General features: G+C 37.9%; 1 protein-coding gene across 3 annotated transcripts in view; it reads left to right on the plus strand.

Moving 5' to 3' along the window:
- The window catches only part of VCL (vinculin), a 111,951-nt gene that overhangs the window by 49,340 nt on the left and 40,666 nt on the right, over window positions 1–21,945 (plus strand). For all 3 annotated transcript variants that reach the window (XM_032423528.1, XM_032423530.1, XM_032423529.1), the window contains exons 3-6: window positions 14,067–14,217; window positions 14,401–14,509; window positions 16,175–16,297; window positions 18,103–18,263. In XM_032423528.1, coding sequence (XP_032279419.1) covers window positions 14,067–14,217; window positions 14,401–14,509; window positions 16,175–16,297; window positions 18,103–18,263 — 544 coding nt within the window. The remainder of the gene's footprint in view (window positions 1–14,066; window positions 14,218–14,400; window positions 14,510–16,174; window positions 16,298–18,102; window positions 18,264–21,945) is intronic.

Here is a 21,945-nt window from a genome sequence, read left to right on the forward strand (position 1 = left end):
AATTTTGGTTGTGAATTCCTCTTTAACAATATGCTTTATTTAGGAGTATGTTTTAAAAATTTAAAAATTCTGGGGCACCTGGGTGGCTCAGTTGGTTAAGCGACTGCCTTCGGCTCAGGTCATGATCCTGGAGTCCCTGGATCGAGTCCCACATCAGGCTCCCTGCTCAGCAGGGAGTCTGCTTCTCCCTCTGACCCTCCCCCCTCTCATGTGCTCTCTCTCATTCTCTTTCTCTCAAATAAATAAAATCTTTAAAAAAAAAAATTTAAAAATTCTTTTTACGGTCTTTTTATTGTTTTATTTCTAATTTAATTGCATTGTGCGCAAAACATGATTGGTATAATATGATATAATATCACTCCTTGGAAATTCTTTTGTGATATAATGTATGGTCAGTTTTGGTAAGTGTGCTATGTGTGCTTGAAAAGAAAGTATATTCCCTTTTTGCTGGGGTTAGGGTTTTCTTTATATCAATTAGGTCAAAATATAAATATTATTATTATTATTTTAAGATTTTATTTTTAAGTAATCTCTACACTGAATGTGGGACTTGAGCTCACAACCCTGAGATCAAGAGTCACATGCTCTAGTGACTGAGTCAGTAGAGCTCGTGACTAAATATTATTGATCAAACTTTTTATTGCCTTACTATTTTGTCTGTTTGAACTATCAGTTTATGATGAAGTATGTTGAAATCTCCTATAGTAATTGTAGGCTTGTCAGTTTTTCTTAGAATTGTCAGCTTTAGTTTTATATATTTCAAAGCAATATTATTAGTAGTAAGTGGTTACAAGGTTATGATTCTCCTGGGTCCTAAATTCTGTCAATTATTTTGTTATTTATTACCCCTTTTAAAGAAAGATTTATTTATTCATTAGAGAGAGCATGTTCGTGCGCATGAACAGGGGATGGGGCAAGGGGGAAGGAGAGACAGAATCTCTAGCAGACTCCTGGCTGAGCACGGAGCCCTATGTGGCCCGATCCCATGACCCTGACTGAGATCATGACCTGAGCCGAAATCAAGAGTCGGACACTCAACTGACTGAGTCACCCAGGTGCCCATTTATTGCCCTTTTTAAAGAATGGCTGTTGATTGATGTTAGTCTACTGTTGACTTGTATCTCCAGATTTTTTTGTAAACCATATCTTAGTTTTTGGCAGTTTTTTTTCATAAGTAAGAATATTCTCCTACTGTGTCTATTCCATTTCACTTTGTATTTAGATATTTATACCCCTAACTCATTCATTACACTCTGCTGTAGAACAGTGATTGTCAACTTTTTTTAGCATAAGGACCTTCAAATAATAATAGTGAGATTTTTTATTATTATTTGATTAAGAACGGATAAGAATGAAAGATGCAGTGATTTTACATTGTTTTAAAATAAAATTTTGCTTTATTCATCACAATAGCTTTAAGATACATTAAAAACCTACTAGTATCTGTAAGACACACTTGCTTCTGTATTCTTCTGTTTCTGCTGTAATCCTACCATGAGTGGGAGGAAGGACCATAGGAACCAATGGACCTACAGGTAGCTGTGAACCTTGCAGGCTGGAATCTCCTCTCCCTTCACAGATACCAGATTTGAACAGGGGGTGAAGGAAGTGGGGAGAAAGACTATGACTAATCATTCAGGCTTTAAAGGATTCAAAGGGTATGACTCATACTTTACCTTTCAAATAAGCAGCCTACCAAGACTTGAAGAGCATGTGGTTTGGGCATTAGTGACACTCTTAACCTTCTTTTCCAACATGCCACTTCCTCTTCAGTTAATCTCTCAGCTCTGGCAGAATCCTGTTCTGTTTGAAGACCAAGTTAAAACTGGTCGCATACTCTCCTATTTTCATCTGAAAGAAAAGAATTTAGTGAGCCCATGGTGTTTGTGTGTATCTTTTAGCTTTGGTATCTCAATGTACATGTTCAGCAAAAAGAGATTGGTGTGGCCCTTAAAAGGCTTTGAATGTTTTAAATATGACTCATTGTGGTTTCTAATTTTAGTTTTGGGTGTATACATGCAGTGTCCTATACTATCACCAAGTTAGGAAAGGGATAGGAATAATTGGTGGATGGGGCCTGTAGGATCTTTAAATCTGGGAGCACGGGGTTGGAACAGCCTGTTCTAGTGTTATCACAGTGTACATGTGGGTGAATTGCTGCCGTGTACTTTCTACTTGAACTAGATTGAAGTTTGTCATTGCACTCTGTGTTCCCAACTCCCTCCTAAAAACTGTAACTATTCTTGTGGCCTTCACTCAGGTTTCTAGATGACTAATGGCTGAGGATCCTTGACCTTTCTCAAAATGGCAACACCAGGACCAAAGCGAATTGGCTGGTTCTAGTCCTGGGATGCCACAGAATGATTCTACTTTTGCTATTTCAAAGTAGAGTTTGTGCCAGATGGCGAGTATATGAAAGAAATATTTATTTTCATACATCTCCCTGAGACTTTCGTGATCTTCACATCTATTATTTTTTTTAAAAAGATTAATTTATTTATTTTAGGGAGAGAAACGGAGAGAGAGAGTGTGAGTGGGGAGAGGGGCCGGGAGAGAGGGAGAAAGAGAATTCTCAAGCAGACTCCCTGCTGAGCATGGAGCCTGATGTGGGGCTCCGTCCCAGGACCCTGAGATTATGACCTGAGCTGAAACCAAGGGTTGGATGCTGAACCGACTGAGCCACCTGGGCATCCCATTCACTTCTGTTATTTTTATTATTACTTTTTAATCCTATGTATATACACAACAAGATCTGAGGATGAAATGAATCGCTTATAGAGGTAGCACTTCCTATAGGAGGGACACTAGAAAGGCTGAACTGTCTGTTGCTGATGCCCAAAATTTCACTGGAGCTCATTCCTCAGGTTAACAATTTAAATGATTAAATGCCTGGTGAAGGGAGAATTTTCAAGGTCTCAGCAGTCATTTTCACTTATCATATGTTGGACTGAGGCTAGGCTCTAAATATGGGAAAGCAGAGAGAGTTTGAGGGCCTGACCCGTACCCCACACCCTGGCCTCTCTCTCAGGCTCAGGCCTGGACTTTAATATTATTTTCAAATGATACCGTACATGTAGTCCTAGAGAAAAAGAGGAAGTCTTAATAGAAGTTGGGGTGCCTGGGTGGCTCGGTCGATTAAGCATCTGACTCTTGGTCTCAGCTCTGGTCATGATCTCAGGGTCATGAGATGGAGCCCTGTGTCAGGCTCTGGGCTCAGCATGGAGTCTGCTTGGGATTCTTTCCCTCTTCTGCTCCCTCCTCCTGTGCTCCCCCCTCAAGTAAATAAAATCTTAAAAAAAGGTGTTTATCATGCAATTAAAATGATTAAATGTAAACACTTAAGTGTACCACCATTTTTATGACCCTGTTTTTGCATTTCTTAATTTTGAAATATGATGGGCTTCTCAAACTTGGAAGTGATCTGGGCCTTTCTTGACCTCTGAGAGACCCTACACAGAGGCGAAGGAAAGGAAGTCTCAACAAGGATTAAGATAAGAGCAGGAATAGCCTTGACAGTCAGTTTTGCCTGCCAAATAATTATGCCAATGCCAGCCTGGTAGGAAATGGCAGTGATGGAGGTGCTGGGCGCAGTGGCCACGGGGGAAAGCCTCACCGACCAGTTGATCATGTTCTCCTTCTTTCACCTGTTGCCTTCCTATCTTCCAAATGTTGTTTTGTGTGATTGATATGCTTGTGGCCTGACCAACTCTCTCTCTTGAAAGGACAAGTCCAAAATGTAAACACCTGCTTCTTTGGGTGTGCTCCAGGGTAATCCAACTTCCATGAAATCAGATTTTCAGGTGTTCTGCTCCACAGCACTTCAGTCTTTAGCAAACAGAATGTGTGTGTGTGTGTGTGTGTGTGTGTGTGTGTGTGTGTGACAGTGTGTATAGCCTAAATGGCTATACTGATTAAGTTCAGATTATATTAAAACGGGGATTTTGACATAGGATCATTTCCCCCACCCCCCAATATGTTTGTTTGTTTGTTTGTGGCAGGGTGAAGTTTAACTTGTTGACTGTTTCAGAGAGCTTTTCCGTTTTATATTATGGAGCGGTGTATATAGGCCCAGCACACTGTTCCCTTTACAGTATTTTGTTCCAAAGCTCTGAGCTCTACTTTCCTCTGCTAAATCAGTGAGCTGGCATTTGCTAGGTGATTTTTACAGGAGCCGACTGAGATTGTGTGGCTTCAGAGTGAGTGAGTTACCTACACTTTGTCATAGTAGACTGCCCTCTCTAGTCAAACCAGGTCTATGCAAATGCATGTTATTTTTCACAGAAAGGACGTGTGTGTGTGTGTGTGTGTGTGTGAGAGAGAGAGAGAGAGAGAGAGAGAGAGAGAGATTTATTCCATTGGATAAACAACCCAAAGAGATGCTGTGCAGAGGATCATCTTTATAAGTAGTGCTGAGCTTCTGAGACAGGAGCAACGTTGTCTCCACCTTCCCCATCACCACTTTCTTAATCTCTCAGGTAAAAATGACTATTCCCATTCTTATGTCCCCTTGGCATGTGCTGGATGTACTTCTAAATACTAATGTATTTTTGTTTACACGTATGTCTTCTCCTCCGGAGGTGGTACCTCTCTAAAGGTAGGGACTTAAAAACACTTTGTATTCCTAGGATTCATATATCATGTAGCAGGTCCTCAATAGTTAGAGGAACAAATATATGAAAGAATTAAACTAAAGGAATTTAAGATTGGATGCGGTCTAGAACCTTTAAAAATGACTTACGACAATCAATCTCTATTTTTAAGATTTTATTTACTTATTTGAGAGAGAGCAGAGCAAGAGAGAGAGAGAGAGCACAAGCGAGGGGAGGGGCAGAGGGAGAGGGAGAAGCAGACTCCCTACCAAGCAGGGAGCCCGATGTGGGGCTTGATCCCAGGACCCTGGGATCATGACCTGAGCCGAAGGCAGACGCTTAACTGACTGAGCCACCCAGGTGCCCCTGGGGTCTTCATATATCTTAAATTGTATCAAGTTATATCATGTGTAATCCTGGAAAGAATAGATTCGTGGGTTATGAGTGAACATATTTTGGGTCCTGTGAGGCTGTCATTGGTCCACTGATCTAAAGCATAAGAATTTTCTGTTAACTTAAGTTGAAGACTCAAAGGCAGAGAGAAGCTTTCAATTTGTAATAGTTGATTGATTTAAAGTGTCTAAATCAGTATTATTAGGATATAGTCAAGATATGTAATTATTTAGGAAACAGACCTTTTTCCCTACTGTCATTCTCCAAAATGCTTTTTAAAAAATTTAGATTTGTGTTAAAAAGTAGAAGATCACTTTAAGAAGTAAGGCAGCTTGAATGTTTTAATAAAATCTCATTTTCCGCAGACAAGACAGACTCCTATCTGTTTCTAACCACTGGTTAGTCATGGTGGGATTTGTTTGGCTTTTATGAATGCCATTAAATTTTAATGTACAGATCAGATAGATGTCTTATTGTAGAGAAAATGGTACAGTATCTGTTTTAGCCCTATCATTTTACCACACAAGGGAACCATTAGTGGAGAATCAAATTGATTCCTGCAGAGCTTTTCGATTTCATCATTTTTTTTTCTGTTTCTTTTCTCCATGATGGTTTTTTATTTTTTTCCCACATTTGAAACACTTATGCAGTAATTGGATCCTTGCAAGTAGGTGTAGCACAACCATTGCATTCTGTGATTCTTAGGTTTGTTTGCTTTAATTTCAGCAGCATTCATGTTACCTGGAAATAAAATCAAGTTTTGTGGCTTTTTAAAGTTAATGATTTCTATGGGCCTGTACTGGGTGAAAATTCATTTATTTGTTCATTCAGCAATTATTTATCAGACATTTGTTATGTGTCAGGCATTCTGCTTTGCGACTACATTAATGAACAAGATAGACAAAGTTCTTGGCCTTGCTGACCTTAGAGTCTTGTGGAAAATAGAGAAAACTAAACTGAGAGGGTGTGATAAGTCTCATGGGAGCACATAGGAGAAGTACTTGTAGATTTGGGATGGTTTCCTGAAGGAAGAGTCATTTAAAGGCAGAATCTAAGAGAATAAGTAGTGGTTAGTAAAGCAAAAGAGGGGAGAGAGAGAGAGGTGTTTGAATTAGCGGGAATGGATATAAAAAGTCTTGAAGCAAGATGTCAGTGCTCTTTCAACTAATGGTCTTCAAAGAGTGGTTGGCCGTCCCTAAAGATCTTTTGAAATACTTCTTTTGAATATTTTAAAGTTTTCATTTACAAATTTTTATTTATTTTATTTTAATTCCAGTGTAGTTAACATACAGTGTTTTGGGGATGCCTTGGGTGGCTCAGTCGGTTAAGCATCTGCCTTTGGCTCAGGTCATGATCTCAGGGTCCTGGGATTGAGCCTTGCATATGCTCTCGGCTCAGTGGGGAGTCTGCTTCTCCCTCTCCCTCTCCTCCGTGCTCTCTCTCTCAAATAAATAAATAAAATCTTAAAAAAAAAACCCATACAGTGTTATATTAGTTTTAGGTGTACAATATAGTAATTCAACACTTCCATACAACACCCAGTGCTCATTACAAGTGCACACCTTAATCCCCATCAGCTATTTCACCCTCCTCCCCCACCTCCCCTCTGGTAACCATCAGTGTGTTCTCAACAGTTAAGAGTCTGTTTCTTGGCTTGTTTCTCTCTTTTTTCCCCCTTGCTCATTTGTTTTGTTTCTTAAATTCCAGAAACATTTTTAAATCATAAGTTTAACTAGTTGCACAGCATGTATTTTCTGCCATATTACGTATTATATACCTGTCTTAAATATATTTCCATGTAATTTTGGTTCATTTGATTTATGGAAAACATCTGCCATAATCATTGGCAAAGCCAGTCCTCATTGTGTATCTAGCCAGCTGAATCAAATTTACTTTTTTGAAACTCCATTTTTTAAAAAGTTCTTGCTTTAGTCAGTTGTCTTTTAAACATATTTAAATAATAAGAATTGTTTTTATATTTACTCACATAGTTAACATTTAGTTATTTATAACATTTTGTTGTTTGTTAGTTGTCATTTTTTTCCCCCCTTTAAATCTAAGTTTCCATCTGGTATAATTTTTCTTCTTCCTGAAGATTTCCTTTAACTTATCCTATAGTTCAGGTTTGCTGCTGCTGAATTCTTTCAGCTCTTACATATCTGAAAAAGTATTTCACCTTAATTTTTGAAATGCATATTTTTTGGGGTATAGATTTTTGAGGTTGACAGGTTTGTTTTTTTCTTTCAGTGCTTCACTGTCTTATGGCTTGCATTGTTTCTAATGAGAAGTCTGTTATTCTTTGTTCCTCTGTATTTAAAGTGTCATTTTTCTCCTGCTACTTTTAATATTTTCTCTTTAATCTTGGTTTTTAAGCAATTTTATTTATGTTCCTTTAGGCAATTTATGATGTTCCTTGTTGTAGTTCTCTTGATGTTTTTTGTGCTTGGGGTTTATTGAGCTTTTTGGACCTGGGGCTTTATAGTGTTCATTAAATATAGAAAAATTTTGGCCATCATTTCTTCAAATACTGTTTTCTGTCTCCCTCCGTCCTCTCTTTTGGGGACTCAAATTGCAAATATATCAGGCTGCTTAGAGTTGTACCACAGCTCAGTGATGATCTGTTCTTTTTTTTTTTTTTTTTTAAGATTTTATTTATTTATTTGAGACAGAGAGAATGAGAGAGAGAGAGAGCACATGAGAGGGGGGAGGGTCAGAGGGAGAAGCAGACTCCCTGCCGAGCAGGGAGCCCGATGTGGGACTCGATCCTGGGACTCCAGGATCATGACCTGAGCCGAAGGCAGTCGCTTAACCAACTGAGCCACCCAGGCGCCCCTGTTCATTTTTTTTAAGTCTTTTCTTCTCCCTTGTTTCATTTTGGATAATTTTAATTGCTATGACTTGAATTTCACTGATCTTTTTTCTATGCCATATCTTATCTGCTAGTAATTTATTGAGTGTATTTTTGTATCTGAGACACATTTCCAGTTGTTCTGTTTGAGGCTTGTTTTTATATCTTTCATTTATCCATTAATATACTCAAACTTTCCTTTAGCTTTTGAACATATAGAATACAGTAGTAATAATGGTTTTAACATTCTTGTCTATTAATTCTATCATCTGTGTCATTTCTGGGTTGTTTTTGAATTATTGTTTTTTCTTTTCATTGTGGGTGGTGTTTTCATGCCTATTTAATTCCTGGCAGATTTCAATTGGAGGCCAGTGTCATATTGTTGCTGTAACAAACACAACACAAATGTTTTGTCTTCCAGTTCTGGAGTTCAGAAGTCCAAAATGGGTTAATTGTGTTTCTTCTGGAGATTCTAGAGAATCTGTTTTTTTGCCTTTTCCAGCTTCTAGAAGCTGCTCAAATTCCTTGGCTTGTAGCCCTGCATCACTCTTACCTCTGCTTCTGTCGTTGTATCTTTTTCTGCTTCTTTTGTTACATCATAGTGAAATAATACCTTCAATGTGCAATAAAATAGCTGTCAACCTAGAAATCTGTACTACTGAAATAGTCTTTGAAGTAGAAGACAAAATAGACATTTTCAAACAAACAAAAATAGTTACATTTTGTCACCAGCATTCTCTTAGTAGAGGAAATTCTGAAGAATGTAATTCAGACAGAATCAGATGATTCTAGATGTAAGGCCTGAGATATACGAGGGAATGATTATCCAAAATATGGGACACTTTGTTGGTAAATATAAACAAACTTTGACTTATATAGTATAACAATGTAAAATCTAACAAGATTTAAAGGTTTAAAATGAAAGATATAACATTTTATACATGAAAACAATGTAAACAAAACAAAGCTTGAAAACAGTAGCATAAAGGTCAGGAAAGGGATGATTGGGAATTCAGGAAAGGGATGATTGGAAATTAAGTATCCTAAGATCATTTTTTGTTTGGGAAGAAGGTAAAAATATTGACTCATTTTAGATTTTTATGAGACTGATGAACTGCCAACTGTGTTAGGAGGACAGCTTTTATTTTGGATTTTTAACACGCCAAGTATGCATGCTGAAGTATTTAAGGTAACCACAAGAAGCACAGAGTGTATAACCTTTAAAATTGTAAAGGGAATAAGAAAAAGGTAGAAAAAACTAGCAATCTTCTCCCTGCCCCCCCCCCAAAAAAAGATAGGGAAAAATATGTTAAAGTTACAGGCCATATGGAAAATAAATAATAAGGTATGAAAATAATTCTAGGGGCACCTGGGTGGCTCAGTTGGTTAAGTTTCTGACTCTTGATTTCCGCTCAGATCATGATCTCAGGGTGGTGGGATTGAGTGCCGAGTCGGGCTCTGTGCTGGGTGTGGAGCCTGCTTAGGATTGTCTCTTTCCCTGTCCCTCTGCCCTTCCCTCTCTTTCTCTCTCTCTAAAAAAAAAATTCTAAAAAAAAAGATGGGTTGGCTGGGTGGCTCAGTCGGTTGGGCGTCTGTCTTGTGCTCAGGTCATGATCCCAGAGTGCTGGGATCGAGCCCCCAAGTTGGGCTCCCTGCTCAGCAGGGAGTCTGCTTCTCCCTCTCCTCCCCTGCTCTCTCTCTCAAATAAATAAACAAAATCTTGGGGAAAAAAAAAATAATTCTAAATATACCAGTAATATTAATACATTTAAATGGGCTAAATCATTAAGTTAAAAGTTCCTGAACTGGATTAAAAATATGTAGCTATATGTTATTTAAAAAGATATATCTAAAACACAATGTGACAGAGAAATTGAAAATAGCCAAAGAAAACTGATTTGCAATATTAATGTCAGACAAATTAGACATTAAGGCAACAAACATTATTGGAGATATAGAGAGGTGTTACATAATGATAAATAGGTTCAGGTTATATAATAATTGTAAACTCATATGTACCTAAAAAGTTAGCTTCTATATATATATATATATAATATATATATATAAAAAACACAAATAGAACTACAAGGAGATATAATCTAATCTGTTGTTATGGTAGGAGATTTCATCGCTCAGTAATTGATAGATAAAAGACAATAAATATCAGCAAGGATATAGAAGATTTGAACAGTTTTAATTAACAAGCTTGAGCTAATGGAATATGTAAAATATTTCACGTAAAAATTGGAGCATACTCATTCTTTTCAGGCACACATAGAAAATTTATAAAAATTGATCATGTGTTAAGCCATCAAGCTAGCCTCAACACATTTCAAAATTCAAAGCCTTGTTATCTTACAGGCCACATTCTCTGGCGTGATGCAGTTAATGATAAATCAATAGCAAAAAGATAACTAGAAAAGCCCCTTATGTTTTTTTTTTAAGTATATCCAACAATTCATTGTCAGAGGTGTCATAATGAAAATTATTTAGAGCTGGATAATAACAAAAATGCTACCTGTCAAAACTCTTGAGGCCCATAAACATTAAAAAACAAAACAAAACAAAACAAACCCACTCCACCCACAACAGTTTCATTAGTAAGAGGGACATGCAAATTAAATTCACAATAATTTAGCATTTCACAATGACCACATTGACATATTAAAAATTCACAATGCCAAGGTAAGGTTGTGGAGCGATTGTGAATGCTGCTGGTCCGCGTATTAAATTGGTGTAATCACTTTGGAAAACTCTTTGGCTTTCCTTGGTAGAGTTGAATATAGCATTTTCTGCAGCCCAGTTTTTCCACTACTAGATATACTGTTCGTGTGCACCAGAAGCCAGTATAAGAATGTTCATAGTAGTAGTATTGATATAAACACTAGTAAAAAATATAATAACCTAGAATACCTCTAATGTCAATCAGAAGTCGAATGGGTAAATTATGGTATATCCATACAGTGGAATATGACACATTAGCTATAGTCCTCAACATGATGGGTCTCAAAATCATAATATTGAACAAAAGAACAGTCACAGAAGCATATATAACAGTACAATTACACTTATTTAAGATTTTAATATGTATAGACAAAACTAAATGATACTTGTTTAGGTATGTATAGATAGGTGCTGAAAGTATACAAAAAATCAGGAGAATAATTAATAAAATTCAGGATAATGATTAGTTCTGGGAAATAAGGAATATTTGGTTAGGGTGGGGCTTCTAAAGTATTTGGTAATGTTTCATTTCTGAAGTATGATTGTTGTATATGTGATATTTGCTTGAGCATAATGGTCATACAGTGTATAATTTTATTTTGCAATTTAAAAAATATAAAAATATTCTTAACTTCATTAATAATCAAATAAATGCAAATTAAAACTATGCTGAGTAAAAAGCACCTGCAAAATAGGGAAAAAATATTTGCAAATTATGTATCTGATAAAGATTTAATACCCAGAGTATATAAATAATTCTGACAACTCAACAAGAAGACAAACATCCCAATTAAAAAATGAACAAAGGACTTCAATAAACATTTCTCCAAAGAAGATATACAGATAGGCCACAGGCACATGAAAAGATGTCCAACAACATCTTTGGTCAGTAAAGAAATCACATCAGAACCACAATGAGATACCACTTCACACCTGGTAGGATGGCTTTAACCCCCCAAAACCTTAAGAACCAAAAAATAACAAGTGTTGGCAAAGATGTGAAGAAATAGGAACCCTTCTATAAAGCCGGTGGGAATGTAAAGTGGTGCAATTGCTGTGGAAAACAGTTTGGCATTTCCTCAAAAAATTAACATAGACTTCCACTTGTAGGTATATATTCAAGAGGAATGAAAACCTGAATCCACATGGAAATTATGTATGAATGTTAGTAGCAGCATTATTCATAATTGCCAAAAGGTGGAAGCAACCCAGATGTCCATCAATACATGGATGGATAAGCAAATTTTCAAATTTTTGCATATATACATACAATAAAATATTATTCAGGTATGAAAAAGAACAAACTACTGACACATGCTATAACCTGGATGAACCTTGAAAACATTTATGCTAAGTGAAAGAAGCCAGACACAAAAAGTCACATAGTCACGTGATTCTTTTTATATGATATATCCAGAATTGGTAAGTTCATAGAGACAGAAAGCAAATTAGTGGTCACGAGGGGATGGGGTTTTGAAAGGGGGAGATCGGGAGTGATTACATGCTATGTTTCAGGGTGCATTTCTGAAGTGATAAAAGTTTTGACCCAAGAGAGGTGGTAGTTGCTCATCATTGTGAATACCTAAATGCCATTGAATTGTATGTACCCTTTAGAGCAACTAATTGTGTGTTATGTGAATTTCACCTTAATTAAAAAACTGTATTGAGATCCAGTTTTGGTCTCTCATATTGGTGAAGATAAACTTAAGTTTGATTATATACCAACTTGTTTAGACTGAGGAAACAGGTACTGCTGTCATCCATTGTGGGGGGAATGTTAATAACCTCTGTGGATGGTAATATAGCAACATTTGTCAAAATTGTAAATGTCTACACCTTTGATTCAGCAATTCCTCTCTGGCCTGTATCCTACAGATATATACGTTATACAATGATATTTTTCAAGGTGATTTTTTTGTAGCAGGCTAATAAATTATGGACTAGTTATGTAGCTGTATTAAAGAATGAGGAGGCTCTTTATGTACTTTTATTAGAATATCTCTAAGTTAAATTAAGTGGAAAAAGCAGAATGCAGAGAGTATGCCTGGTATGATCCTATTTGTATAAAAAAGGTGGAAGCCTGTTTTTGTTTCTTATGCATGAAGTGTCTTATTTTATTTTATTTTATTTTATTATTTTTTTTTTTTAAAGATTTTATTTATTTATCTGAGAGAGAGAATGGGAGACAGAGAGCATGAGAGGGAAGGGTCAGAGGGAGAAGCAGACCCCCTGCTGAGCAGGGAGCCCGACACGGGACTCGATCCCGGGACTCCAGAATCATGACCTGAGCCGAAGGCAGTTGCTTAACCAACTGAGCCACCCAGGCGCCCGAAGTGTCTTATTTTAAAGAATACAGAGGAGTCTCATAACATTAGTTGCAAGTAGATGGAATATGAACGCCTAGGAGATAGTGGAAAGAAGGTGATTTTTCACTGACTGTAATATATATGAATATACATATCTCTATAAGTTAAAATTAAATTAAAAATTTAATTTAAAATTTAAAAAGGAACAGTAAACAACCAGTCTTTTAAGAGTGATCCAAAGCCACAGCAATGAGGTCTTGCTCTTTACTGATTCATTCATTCATTCATTCATTCATTCATTCATTGTTACATATGATCAGGTTGTCTGTATTATTAAACTGTATTAACATTAAACTATCAATAACTGGTTCAGTTATTAATGCTAGTGACATTTTATTTTTTATTTTTATTTTATTTTATTTATTTATTTGAGAGAGAATGAGAGAGAGAGAGAGAGCACATGAGGGGGCGAGGGTCAGAGGGAAAAGCAGACTCCCTGCTGAGCAGGGAGCCCGATGCGGGACTTGATCCTGGGACTCCAGAATCATTACCTGAGCTGAAGGCAGTCAACTGAGCCACCCAGGCGCCCCACTAGTGACATTTTAATTAACAATATAGTTTTATAGGTTTGTTTTCAAACAGTCCAGTGGATTTGTCAAATCCATTTAGCTAGATGAATGGGAAATTTATGCATTACTTCATACTTTTTGTTTCCTCCTAATCCTTTCTGTTATCTGATTATTAAATTTCACTTAACACAGTGCTTTGGCATTTTAGTTCCAGATAATAAATCTGAAACTGTTGTCAAGGATTTCCGTTCTTTGTGTAGTGTCTTTTAATGGCAGTGTGTATAGGGTGAGAAAGAAGAAAACAAAGGAGTTGCCGAGATGTATAGCAACCTAAAGTGAAAGGTCTAAAACATTTTGTCATCATTTTTTGTTGCCAGGAAATAACAAAGAACGAGGGCTTAGTGCAGTGAATGAGGTGAATGAATGAATGAATGGATGGATGGATGGATGAATGGATGTGTAGCCCTTAATTGTAGATTTTAAGAGCTAAAAACTTAAGTCCTATTGTAACTTGGTCTTGGCTGTTTTCCATGTCTGAAAAAAAATGTGAATATGTCCCTTTACATTCTTTACATTTGCATGTCCTATTCTTCTGCTTGGTTCTGCCAGGGAGTTAACTCCATGTTCCTCCCCACAGGGTTGAGAATGCTTGCACCAAGCTTGTCCAGGCAGCCCAGATGCTTCAGTCAGACCCTTACTCAGTGCCTGCTCGAGATTATCTAATCGATGGGTCAAGGGGCATCCTCTCTGGCACATCAGACCTGCTCCTCACCTTCGATGAGGCTGAGGTAGGCAATCTGAGGCCCATGCAGACCTCTTCCAGACAAAAGTCTTAAAGATAGTCTTGAAGGTAATAATGGAGGATTGGTGATGATTTAGGATGAGAAAATGTTGAATAGCTACCCAGCTGAATTAGCATGTTTTCCACTTATTGTTCACTCACTCGACTAAAAACTGAAATGCATTTTCAGGTTCGTAAAATTATTAGAGTTTGCAAAGGAATTTTGGAATATCTTACAGTGGCAGAGGTGGTGGAAACTATGGAAGATTTGGTCACCTACACAAAGAATCTTGGACCAGGTTAGTCATGTACAGTTTTTATAATAAAATGTTTTTATGGATTGTCCATGTCTGATCGAGGTGGAAGGAGGACTCCCCCCTGCTTTTTGCAGAAGATAAGTAATGATGCATTGGGCTTGGAGGTGTATCTCCTCTGTTGATGGAGCTGACACTGTGTTTCTACTGAGGAGATATCATTGTCTCTGAAAGCTGAATTTGCTTTCTACAAATCCTGGCCCTGCCTAATGAATTAAACGAGGCATTGCAAATGTTGCTGGAGAATGTAGGAAATACTTTTCTATTAGTGTAATGCTTAAGGCCACCCTGGATTCTGACCTCTCCATTCCACATTATCCAGCATTCCTTCGCTGTCTGCCAGCTAGCCTGTATCTCTTTAATGACCTCTTGGCGCGTTAATTAGCCCGCCTACTATTATGGATTCATGCCCTAGCCCGAGGCTGCATAATATCATCAGACCTAGAAGGAGAGAAGAACTACTGTGACTAAATCTCATTTTGAAATGATTGTTTAGTCACCCGAGAATTGAATATTCAAAATACATGAACAGGTACCAGCTTTTTCTGTTAGAGCCATGTAACATGAACTGGAGGGTTCTTAAAGTATGATTGAGACCAAACATCAGATGCTTAACTTGTCAGTATTAAAGATCGCATACCACCTCATGAAAGTCTTTTGTATTAGGTAAAATGATTCTTAACAGTGTTTTCATGAGGTTCCGATACAGTCATTCTGTAAACATATGGCATTTAAGAATTTCTCTGAGCCATCATTGAAGATCAGCAGGAAATGCCTTTAGAGCAGTGTTCTTTAAACTTTCCCATAGCATTGGGAAAAGAAGTTTATTTCTTCAAATAAAATCTTAGGCAGAATCTCAACATATAAAAGACAAAAGTGGAGCTACTCTGAATGGAGCAGGGACAACCCCTCCTTTTCTATCTCCCTTTGGTACCCCTTGATGATCTGTGAAACCTTAAGAAATCCTATGAGCAGTTTGAAAATTAAAGCTTTAGAGAATCACATAGCACCTTTGAATAATAACCAAAGTAAACAAAAAGGGCTAGCAGGCCGATTCCAAAACACCAGATGCTTTTGATTGCTGTCCTAACTATAATTATTTTTATAATATTTTTGTTTGTTTCTAATTATAAAAATAGTACATGCTTATTTTGGACAATTGGAAAGAACAGAAAAATATAAAGATGAAAACAACACACATTGTTGTAATTCTTAAGATTTTCTTCAGCCACTGGCTTCTCAGTATTAGGCTCACATGAGATGCTTACGTAGGCGCAGTGGCCAGATACGTGACATGAACCCGGTATGCGTGGTAATAACCAGGAAAAATATTTTTATTATTTTTTACAAATATATATTTGTTTTTTTCAGTATGTTTTTGTATTTGTGAATGTATTTATGTCAAACGTGTGAAAATGATGTCATATTTAGGATTTACATTTAATAAATTACTTTCAATTGAAATGAATGAAGTTGCATTAAGTTCGACCTGTCCAGAAGATTCTATATCATAAATGCTACAGTTCAGTGATAGTTCTCTGGGCAATCAGTTTGGATTTTCATAGTCGTTCATAATGGATTTAGGCTCAGAATGCCAGAGTCTGGAACGTTTCACTCTTAACCCTGCACAATTTATTCCTTGTGCCCCAGGAATGACAAAGATGGCCAAGATGATTGATGAAAGGCAGCAGGAACTGACTCACCAGGAGCACCGAGTGATGTTGGTGAACTCTATGAACACCGTGAAAGAATTGCTGCCAGTTCTCATTTCAGGTATTTTCTGCCTGTACCTGGTCTTACAGAAAAAAAAAAAAAAAAAGAAAAAAGAAAAAAAGTCAACGTATTCTAAACTCTGATGTTAATTTTCTTTTACTGCTTAGTTGCATGTCCTTCAGGCTGGGTAAAAACGAGGCCTGATAGATTGGGTGCTACCTGATGGCTGCAGCTGATTGGCTAAGAACCAGTATTCATCTTCCGAAATGCTCTCCTGCTCCTGTTCTTTGTTTGAAGCTGCCCTTCTTGTTGCCTCACTCTGTTCTGAAGTTCTAGTAGGCCCCTTTGCTGGGAGGTGGGATATCTAGAAACTTTAGTCTTGGACATAGAAAATTTTTTTTTAAAGCTTTTATTTATTTATTTGACAGAGAGAGCGTAAGCAGGGGGAGTGGGAGAGGGTGAAGCAGGCCCCTCACTGAGCAGGGAGCCTGATGCGGGGCTTGATCCCAGGACCCTGGGATCATGACCTGAGCTGAAGGCAGATGCTCAACTGACCGAGCCACCCAGGCGGCCCTTGGGCATAGGAATTTTTACACTTTTATTTGTGTTATGAAAAGAAATTAGGAGCTGGCATGGATATTATAGAGCATTGTAGGATAAAGAAGTGAACCCAAAGCCCTTTTCAGTGTTACGCTAACACCGTTTTTCCTAAAAGAAATTTAACTGTTCTCTACATTACAGAGTTGGTGGTCTATACCACATGGGACCCCTTCCCCACTGGGTAGAGCCTGGTGGCTGCTGTCTCAGCTAGCAAAAGGGATCTGTACTCACTGGGTCTCTAGTATGTACCAGACACCTCATGGTTTACATAAGTTATCTTAATCAAGTTAAGGGTTAATTAGTTTAACTATCAGAGGGCAGCTCTATTTTCAGAATCTTACGAGGCATGTCACTGTCACCCCCAGCTCCTACCTCCCTGCTTTGTCATTTCAGATAGTAGCTAGAAAAGGAGAGGTGAGGGTAAGAGCTCAGAAAGCCCTTATATGAACTAGAAAACAAAAACATTTGTAAGTAGAGTCTTAAAATCCCCATGGGAAATATGTTTTTGAGGCCAGTTGTTCCATGAGATAGAAGGGTTTTGGGAGTAAGATTTCTTTCTCATCTGGGTAACTCAATAAAGTGTTGATGAGTCTTTGTTTTAACAATTTCAGTTATTTCCTGAGAAGATATTCTCTTTCTCCTGTGCTTCAAATTATTATTGTTTTCTTCTTTACTCTTGGGGGTTAAAAATTTCCTGCTACATGATGAGAGAAATTCTGGAAGAGAAACTTGACACTTTGGGATCTTCCATTAGGATTGGGTGCAGCAGGATACTCCAGTTAGAGTTACTGTTCTCATCTTGTCCTGTTCGGTGTGTGTTAGATGGGGCCAGTGTCAGGGCTGGGATGATAAGTGATTTAGAAAGATATTGGATATTTTGTGATTGTAGCTCCTCAGGATACACATGTTAAATTAGCTCCCTGATCATGTTTTAATGATGTCTTGTACCTTAAAGTTGCTGATATTAGAACTTTATTGGCACACTTGCAGTGTTTTTTTGTTTGTTTTGTTTTTAATATATTCTTTTTTGTTGTTGTTAAGGTTTTATTTTTTTAGGTAATTTCTACACCCAATGTGGAGCTCGAACCTACAACCCCGAGATCCAGAGTCACATGCTCTACCGACTGAGCCAGCCTAGTATATTCTTTTTAAGACCTTAGAAACCCAGAACATGTACTCGAAGTGTGGAACATCTTGTGTGAATGTTGTTATACAGCAAGATTAAATTCCAAGCTTAGTTTCTGATCCTTTGTTTATTTTTACAGCTATGAAGATTTTTGTAACAACTAAAAATTCAAAAAACCAAGGAATAGAAGAAGCTTTGAAAAACCGCAATTTTACTGTAGAGAAGATGAGTGCTGAAATTAATGAGATCATTCGTGTATTACAACTCACTTCTTGGGATGAAGATGCCTGGGCCAGCAAGGTAAGTGTTACTGGAGGGGAAATAAGCTAACTCCTGAATTCTCCCTTCACGCTTTATCTTGTAATTGTGGGTAGCGTAAGACCCCTCAGATATTATGAAATAATTTTTACTTCACTTTTCATGGGTTTCATGGGTTACTTGCTGCTTTTGCAAACTTCCTTTGCCCCAAGCTAGAACAAATAAATAGGTTTGTGGGGTTGAAGGCTGAGATGTGTAGCTTTTTCTTCAAGCTGGACACTCATTGGGTCTGGTGGAGGAATTCTTGTATGGTGTATACTCCCCTGGGTGGGAACCCTGCCTTTTTATGTGGATGGTTGTTGCTAGGTGACTGAGTAAGATACAGAACATGACTGTGACCGAATTTTATGGAAACTTTTCCTTGACCAACCTCTGACCTAAGAAATCTACAGAGGAAACTCCTGGCATTTCTAGGTGTGTCCATTTGTCATACCATTTTCCTTAAGGAAAGCTTAATTAAAATACTAGTTTTCACATTCGTCAGTGAGTTTTGAGGGGTCTCCTCACCCTTTATCTAGAATTTCCTCCTGGCCTCCAAAAGGGTTGGTGGATTCCTTCCAGAGCCTTGCAGCCGTGGTCTTATATTACTGCTGCTCTGGTCTACTTCTCTCTGTCTAGTGACTAGGAGAACAGAGGCACTTGGGTTTACACTCTCCTCGTAGGAGCCCAAGATACGAGCAGTGGGGGAAACACACTGTCTCCAGGATCCAGCTTCCCCACGTGGGACCCAAATGATATTTCCAGGGCCCCCCAGCAGGCTGGTAGCAAAGAGGGGATTTGTAGTGTGGCTTCCATTGGGTACCCAGTAGGGCTGTATTTGTTCTCCAGGACACCAGGAAGGTAAGGTCAAAGCTGGGGTCTGAAAATCACATTGCCCAGAAAGTGAATCGAAATACGCAGAAGGAAATCAGCTTCTCCTAACTCTGGATTTGTTCACAGAGGCACAGAGTTCTTGAACGAGTTTTAAGACTGTGTTTTAAATCTAGATGGTGGAATCATTTTAAGTCTTTGGTATTTTACTTACTTTTGCTTTTGCATATTTGACAACTTTCACTTCCCTGTTATGACTTCTTTATGCATCTTTTTTTGTTCTCTTGTTTGTTTTATTCTTTTTCTCACATTTAGAAGGTAAGCTTTCTCTTGCCCTCTCGTCTCTTTTTTGCTTCAAAAGAGAAAAAAGCATGTCTGTGAGGTTTTCCTGTGCTGTGTGCTGTGCCCTTTTCCGTGTGCCGGTGTGTAACACTGTGCTCGAATATGCGTCAGAAGGTCATTTCATCTGGGCCTCGGGGCTCTGCCGGGCAGACTGACTCTGGCTCATATTGAGCGATTTCTTTGGGGAGAGCAGAAGAAAAGACATTACAAGGGGATATCAGGCTTTCTATATTTGGTGGGTGCTTTCATCTTTTTAAACAGGCTCCCAAGAACCGTTTTGGCCTGGTCATTCCCACCGACTTCATTTGAGGGGCGAGTTTCTCTCAGCTGGGTGACCTCCAGGTGACCTGTGTGGACCCTGCTCTTGGGGAATGAAACTCCCAGCCGATGTCACCTCTCTGTTTGCATTTCCTCCCAGTCTCCTTTGCAGGCTCTAGAATTTTGCTTTTGGAGATGTGTCATTGAGGTTTTCAACCCATTGTGAAAATGAATAGGCTCAGGAGTTTAGATGGGGCACCTGTCCTTCACAATGATCCTAGCCTTCAAAATCAAAAGGGAAAAAGTTAAGTGTATCTAAAGTTTCTCCTAACTTCAGTCCGTGGTTCACTGCATGTTCTGCTAAGCTGTGAATCAGCCATGGTTCTCCATGACCTCACCTTTCCCTAACCTAATCTCTTTCCTTATTCTCTCTCCTTTGCTTCTAGCAGATGAGAAATAGCAAAAAAGCGGAGCAGGCCTTACAACCTCAATGTTTTTCTATGTTTGGAGGGGAAAAGTTACCCATCATTTAGTAAATAGGGGTTGCTGAGCTTTATTTTGTGCCAGTGCCATTGAGAGATGCTGCGTACATTCTTATAGCTGTCTCAGTTTTATGCTGATCTGGAAGGAACTAGACTGTAATGGGTGCTGCAAAACTTAACTGTCAGAATGAAAGAAAGTAAATAAAATTAGTTCAGCCAAAAGAAGCTCAAGTACATAATGACATCAGAACAAACAAGAAATGTTTATTTTTAAATCTCATTTTGCTTTTGTTTTATATTTACCTGGTTCAGAAATCAAAATGCTATAAAAAGATATACATGACAGAGCTTACTTCCCACCCATCCACTCTACTTCCCCCCACCCCTTAAGTGTGACTGTTTTTATTAGTTGCAAGAATAATTAGAAAAAAATTTTTACCTTGGAAATGGAAACTGGAAACTAGAATTTTGGTTATTTTTCAGTTTAGTAGCATTACGCTCTTTCACTGCTCGACTGTAAGCAGTGGATTAATCAGACCTTGCGTCTGTCTGTGGCCTGGGTCCCCATTCTATTTAACACATGCTATCTTTTTCCTCCTCTTGACCCTACCAATTAAAATTAACTTTGTCTTACCATACTTGTTTCATGCTTCCCCATTGGTGCAGTTTTCTCCTGGAAAGTGATGGTTCCTCTAGAAAAGTGGGGGAAGAAAGTAAGTGGAAACAATTTTTGGTAAAAAGCGCGTCTTGCCGAATAAGTTAAGTTTTTAAAGAGGCAATGCAGGAGCTGATTATTTTACCTTTTATACCTACATTCAAATTACAGATTTACACATTTAAAAGTACTTTGAGTTTAAATGCCTCATTTTATTTTGAAAATAACAATTTCCCCCTCCTGAAATCAGCAGTCATTGTATGGTGATCATTAAAAATTAATTTAGGGTACATTATGAAACAAATAAATTTGTGAATTAAACACAATTCTAATTCCACCCTTTGTAAATTTAGCAGTGTATACTTAATCTCTCTCTTTCTTTTTTTCTATTTATATTAGTTGTTTCTTGATGCATGCTGAGATTTAAGAGGAAGTGAGAAAAATTTTAAGCTAAGAATTTTTTGAACAGTCCATAGGTGCTTCTACAACTTGTACCTTGAGTCATTACATGCTGTTACTCAGAATTAGTTCTTGTGGTGGATTCCTGCCACTGTGGGCCTAGCTGGTGGTGGGGTAAACGTAATAACTGACTCAGATGTCTTGCACAGAAGATTTCTGTACCCTACCAAAGAAGGAAATATTGGTTAGAACACATCAGCCTATAATAATACTTGCTCTTAACTACAGACCGCTGAGGTTTAAGTGTTAATTTTTTTATTTCATTTTTGAAAAAATAAGTATGTGAGGTTTTTTTTTTATTATCAGAATGTCTACTATGAAAATGAAACGTGATTTAAGATTAATCAGTTAATTAAAATGATTCTCCTTTAGGTGTTTTATTTTTATAACTGGAATATAGTTGATGTACAATGTTATATTAGTTTCAGGTGTACACACAGTGATTTGACACTATGTGAGCTTCTTTTTTTTTTTTTAAAGATTTTATTTATTTATTTGAGAGAGAGAGAATGAGAGAGAGCACATGAGAGGGGGGAGGGTCAGAGGGAGAAGCAGACTCCCCGCTGAGCAGGGAACCCGATGCGGGACTCGATCCAGGGACTCCAGGATCATGACCTGAGCCGAAGGCAGTCGCTTAACCAACTGAGCCACCCAGGCG

The sequence above is a fragment of the Phoca vitulina genome, unplaced genomic scaffold (genome assembly GCF_004348235.1).
Source record: "Phoca vitulina isolate PV1807 unplaced genomic scaffold, GSC_HSeal_1.0 scaffold29, whole genome shotgun sequence".
NCBI lineage: Eukaryota > Metazoa > Chordata > Mammalia > Carnivora > Phocidae > Phoca > Phoca vitulina.